General features: G+C 35.9%; 1 protein-coding gene across 2 annotated transcripts in view; it reads right to left on the bottom strand.

Annotated features, from left to right (window-relative positions):
• The window catches only part of LOC110460672, a 39,621-nt gene that overhangs the window by 21,984 nt on the left and 11,637 nt on the right, over positions 1–6,000 (bottom strand). For both annotated transcript variants that reach the window (XM_021513714.1, XM_021513715.1), the window contains one exon: positions 2,522–2,563. In XM_021513714.1, coding sequence (XP_021369389.1) covers positions 2,522–2,563 — 42 coding nt within the window. The remainder of the gene's footprint in view (positions 1–2,521; positions 2,564–6,000) is intronic.

Genomic DNA, 6,000 nt, shown 5'->3' on the forward strand with positions numbered 1-6,000 from the left:
TGCGTTCATACTACCGAATTTGCCGTCAAAATAAAGGCCGAACCTTATTTTATTATCATAAAAATTGTTCAAATGCTATACAAAGAAAACAACAGTCGAAGCGGGTTGTTAGAATAATATAGTTCCAGTGAATCTACATCGATGTATGGGTAAATTTAGAAACTACGCAGTGAACAATTTTTCTTCTTTTCATCGTTTTTTAAAATAAATTAATATTACAAGTAGCACTTTTAGTACAACATTTGTATTCATTTGTATTTGTCGTTCTGTAAACGCATTGGCACACTGTTCTGGTAGAGACGCGGTCGAACGTCGGAAAAGGTAGCCGTCATTGTTTACTTTATCGGCAAAGAATTCTGAATGTGCATCCATGAAAAAAAGAAGTTTGCCAGCATCCCTTTGTTGTATGATCAGACGTAATTGATCCCGAATATGTTCCATGTTCTAGATGTTAAAGGAACCAAACCATGACTGTAATTGCACAGAAGCGAGAACGGCGCCATATTTGAAGAAGGTTTCAATCCGCCGAGCCTTTTAACGTTTATGTATATGTAGTCAGAGTTTACCCGGCTGAAGAAGGGAGAGATGTAATTTATAATCGCTTAGGTAACTAGGAACATTTTGTGCTCGTATCACCAAAAAAAACATAAGCCGAAACAAAAAAATGGATCAACTTGGAGTTTCATTAATAATTATAATAATTTGGTTATTGGTGAATCAGTCGATTCTTGGTTTTGATAGATTTGTCATTTGTTTGATCGCACTACACTCCCAATTACCGTGCGTACATCGTACATGCATCGTGCGCTCATCGTCTGCATATATCGCATACACACGTGTTACCTCCATATGTGCGATATGGTAAGATCGGTTGATGTTAAGGATTTTTTTTTTCCGAGAGGCTAGATTGAAATGAGGGTACATCATGCGTTTAATATCCGACCGGTATGTTTTGCACTTCCATGATTTGATACAGCTAGACCTGGTCTGGGTTAATTATGTATGTGACGCTCTACGTGGAAATTTTACGCCTACTTCATGGCTAACTAGATACACGAAATGTATTCGTCACCTGGTAATTACTAGGTAATTATTATAACGGGTGAGATGTAGGGGTGCTTTGTTTTAATTGCATCTGCGTGTACAGTATGTACATGTGTATGACCGTTTACGTTTATCTACACACGTTTCGACTGAAGTAGTTTCTAAACAATTTTGTTATTTGTACACTTTGTTCGTGCTATATTCATCACTGTTAAACACATAGATAACCATATAAATCTGGCTAAATTGGCAAACTACTTAAATTATGAAAGATATCAGTTTAAACACGAAATCGTTTTAATTCATGGACCATTTCTTGTGTAATACCAACAACGATATATGTCAAACAACTGTGCGACAGCTATCGCAAGATTGTGCGCACGATATTATCGCAGTTTGTCATCGTACGCAAGTCGTCCGCACACCGCACATCGTGTAACGTTGAGCGATGCCACAACTGTTCCTCTGAATAGGATATGGTAACTACTAGAAAATGTACAGCATAAGTAATTTTGCAGTAGTTTCCACCACCTCTTCAGACAATGCGTGGACATCGGTCAAGGTTGAATGCGGAGTTTTACCGATCCTAGCAATGACACACACGCCTGGTATCCCACCACTTTACTCGCCCCACTCATTCCATTCCGACGTAGTTTTGTCTTGCCGAGTAGACGCTGTCGGCAGTGACAACGTTAATTATGTTATTGGTAGACGTATGTAAAACGTTAATTGGGACTAATAGATAAACACGTACTGTAAGAAATAGCTAGGGGATACATTCAGGGACAGGATCGATTCTTGCGATGGGTTCATCAGGTAGTTCATTCACATAAGTTTTACGCTCCTCACATTCTCTTTTGTCTTTTGCTTGTGCAAAAATGGCTGGTTTAGAGTTCGAATGCTACGTTTATTTTACAATTTTGTATTTTTTGCAAATATTCAATCCAGCAAAAACATGGATATGTTATTTCAACGATTACTGTTCAATACTGTAAACTAGAAATATGTCCGTACTCCCTATCTTATACTTAGTGAGAGGTTAGCTTTGTCATCTACTTTGTCATCTACAAATACTCAATATTTTGCTAATTCCCTTATTCATTTCGTTATCCCTTTCTTGTAGATACGTTTTATTTGTGGATTGGTACATTGTATTTATGGTGACGAAGACTTTACACAAGTTTCTTTGGACTTGTTTCCGTCTCATATCTACCATATTTTGCTTCAATTACTCTCAAGATTTACTGAAAAAGGACTATTTAATTTGGTTATGAAAACAAGTATCCGAGATTTTACAAAATGTATATTTCGTACATAATGTTATTGCTGTGGTCTAGTTTGATATAATTATAGATTTTGAATTTAAATTTTGATTGAGAGCCTCTACCTTTTCATCAATACGTCATCACAGTTGGTGTCCACTGTTTTACAAACCATAATGTGCACGATAATAAGATAAACACGTGATGTTACTCACCTCCTAAACATGCGTGAATAGACCATCTCCCTCTGCATTTGCCTGTCAAAAGAAAGAGAAGATACAGTTTCAATTTCTGTTGGAGATGAACCAAAGCATGTTATTAACCTTGTCGATTTGCCTGCAATCACCTACATATACATTATTGATTATTTGTTTGATCAAGTCTACATATCATGCTTGTCATCATCGACGCGTCACACATAAACAAGTTACTGGTTGTGCAGTATGAGTATGAACACAAAATGTGTAAGTAACATATTAAACATTAGGCTGTGTGCGTTTTCGTACCTTACAAAAATAAATAAATATATATTTGGCTAATCAGAAATCAGAAAACTAACAGCACATGGACAATGAACACGTCAACAATGAGTGAGGCTTACAGTTCATGTTACATAAGCTGATTCATTTCTAAACCATGAGAAAGGATAATGCAAAAGATAGTATTAAAGAAAGGAAATAGTCTTAAAGACAGAAAGTTGTAATGAAACCTCTGAGCTGATAACTGCTGATTTTAACGGTCTGTTCACAAGTGAAATACTTCATGTATATGTATGTATATAGCAAGGTGATCCACACTGTTGGAATTACTTCTTTGCTCCATATGTATATAGCACGGATACATTGCTACAAGATAATTGGCATAAAAAGTAAAATGATTTTTGAGGGAATTAGCAAAGTGTCTAACAAGTGAAACCTCTTCCAAGTCAGTTGTTATATTAAATTATCCGGTTCATATAATTATATAATTTAACATCGCAGACTTTGTCTACATTTTTGTTTCAGTCATTTGCAGTAATGCTTGATATGTATCGGTAACTCTCTGTGTCGTCCTTTTGGTAGCTCCCTTTTATATTTGATCCAAGTATATGCATCAAATGTTAGTAGGCATATCAATATCTACCAACTGCTAGATTGTTGTAAATCAATGTAAACAGAATAGTGTTTGTATCTTGAAAGAACTGTTGATAAATGTTTTTGTTATCATTTTCTGTCAAGGGATCCTGTATTTTCTGGTGATCCTGTGTTGTTGTTAAGTACACAATTGTTAAGCCGAAAGTTAGAGTTCCATTGGCAAGTTACACCAGCACACCCCTACATGTCTACAGGGACCACACTAGAAAGAAATTACTTAACTTAAAACAAAAAACATGTAACAGTTCTAACATTAATGATATTATCATTTATGATGAGATGGTTAGAAGAAGCAGACCATAGCAAAAATTAACGTTTTTGATCGTTCTTCAGGATAATAAGAATAAAGGTGCTATACGTTAAAAGTGTCATTACAGTTAATCTATCAGAATATGATATTTTGTGACTCGACAGATGTCGGCCAGTATCGTGGGGTGTACATGGACGGATTATGTCCTCTCTGCAGCAAGCAACAGTAGGCACCAAAAGAATATAGTCTGCTTAAATTAGTCATATTATGTATGACCGAAATATATGATAAATATACCTTCACAATGCTAAGTGAACGTTCATCTGTATGTGTCTGATGGAGAACTCATTTAACAACATCTTACAATAGGTGCCAAGTGAACGTTCAACTGTATGTGTCTGATGGAGAACTCGCTTAACAACGTCTTACAATAGGTGCCAAGTGAACGTTCATCTGTATGTGTCTGATGGAGAACTCGCTTAACAACATCTTACAATAGGTGCCAAGTGAACGTTCATCTGTATGTGTCTGAGGGAGAACTCGCTTAACAACGTCTTACAATAGGTGCCAAGTGAACGTTCAACTGTATGTGTCTGAGGGAGAACTCGCTTAACAACGTCTTACAATAGGTGCCAAGTGAACGTTCATCTGTATGTGTTTGATGGAGAACTCGCTTAACAACATCATACAATAGGACATTACTGAAAATTGCATTATAATGACTGTGATATATGTACTATGATATATGTACTATGATATATGTACTATGATATATGTACTATGATATATGTACTATGATATATGTACTATGATATATGTACTATGATATATGTACTATGATATATGTACTATGATATATGTACTATGATATATGTACTATGATATATGTACTATGCATGCAGGTTTGCAGATAAACTTCACCATTTTGTATATTATATACATATCAAGTAAAAAAGCAAAAAACATAATACAATATTGAAAGAATATTCAGAATGCATATGTTTATCAATTATTTGTATCGCCATTAACAAATCAATTCGGCATGCTACTTGATTTGGAGTATGACTATGACAGTACCAAAATATATAGCCTCTAAGCAAGCTACGTAAAACGGGGTTTTGAGAGTGGTATACATTAACATCAAACATAGTCCCCCAGAAAACTCCATAGAGCGGGCATTGAGAGTGGGATAATTTACAATATAATCCCTCTGAAACTACACAGCAGTGTAATGTGAGTGGGATACTTTACAATATAATCCCTCAGGAAACTGCATGCAGCAAAGCATATAGTGGGATTCTTTATAATATAATCCCTTAGCAAACTACACAGAACAGTGTATTGTGAGTGGAATACTTTACAATATAATCCCCAAGGAAACTACATACAGCAAAGCATGGAGTGGGATTATTTGCAATATAATCACTAAGGAAGCTACATGTACATAGAACAGGGTATTGAAAGTGGGAAAGTTCACAAAATTGAAACTCAGGAAACTACATACAACAAAGCATAGGGTGGGATTCTTTTCAATAATACCCCAAGGAAACTACGCAAAACAGTGTATTGAGACAGGGATACTTTACAATATGTCTTTCAGGAAACTACATAGAGCATGGTATTGAGAAGGAGAAACTTACAATAAACTATCCCGGACGTAAAAGCATAGAGTGAGATGCTTTACATATTATTCCCTCAAGAAACTACACAGAGCAGGGCATCGTTTTTTATGCTTAACAATATACAGTATATTGTCCTTCAGGAAACAGGTATTGAGAGTGAGATATTTTAAAATAAAAGTCCTCTGGAAACTATTTGAGCAGAACAAGGAGACGATGCTGCCAACGCCAAACTATGGTAGATGGAGAACATTAAGAAACTGCGTTTATATACATATACAGTATATTATTGAATTTACGAGACGTCAAAACACAGAAAGCCCACATAGAGAGTATTTTTTTAAATGCTGTTATAAAATTGCAATGTCTTTTGTAAACACTGATATCGCATTAACTTGTTCGGGGATTGTGTATGATGTGGGCGTAGGATATTGTTTTGCAGCTACAAGGGCTAATTGGGTAAATTGTGGTAATGTGTAAAACCTCTATCAATAGTCTCAACCTTTGTTATGTGTAGCACAGACAACGAAATAAGGTTATTGCTATCAGAGCAAATCTTATTTCATATTAAACTGAATCAAAAAGGTTAGCAAAATCGATAATACTGGTGTGTGTGTGTGCGAGAGAGAGAAAGAGAGGGGGGATGGAACGGTTTGGAATGGGATGAGGGACGTGCAGGGGGGGGGGGGGGG

This window comes from Mizuhopecten yessoensis, unplaced genomic scaffold (assembly GCF_002113885.1).
Source record: "Mizuhopecten yessoensis strain PY_sf001 unplaced genomic scaffold, ASM211388v2 scaffold10447, whole genome shotgun sequence".
NCBI lineage: Eukaryota > Metazoa > Mollusca > Bivalvia > Pectinida > Pectinidae > Mizuhopecten > Mizuhopecten yessoensis.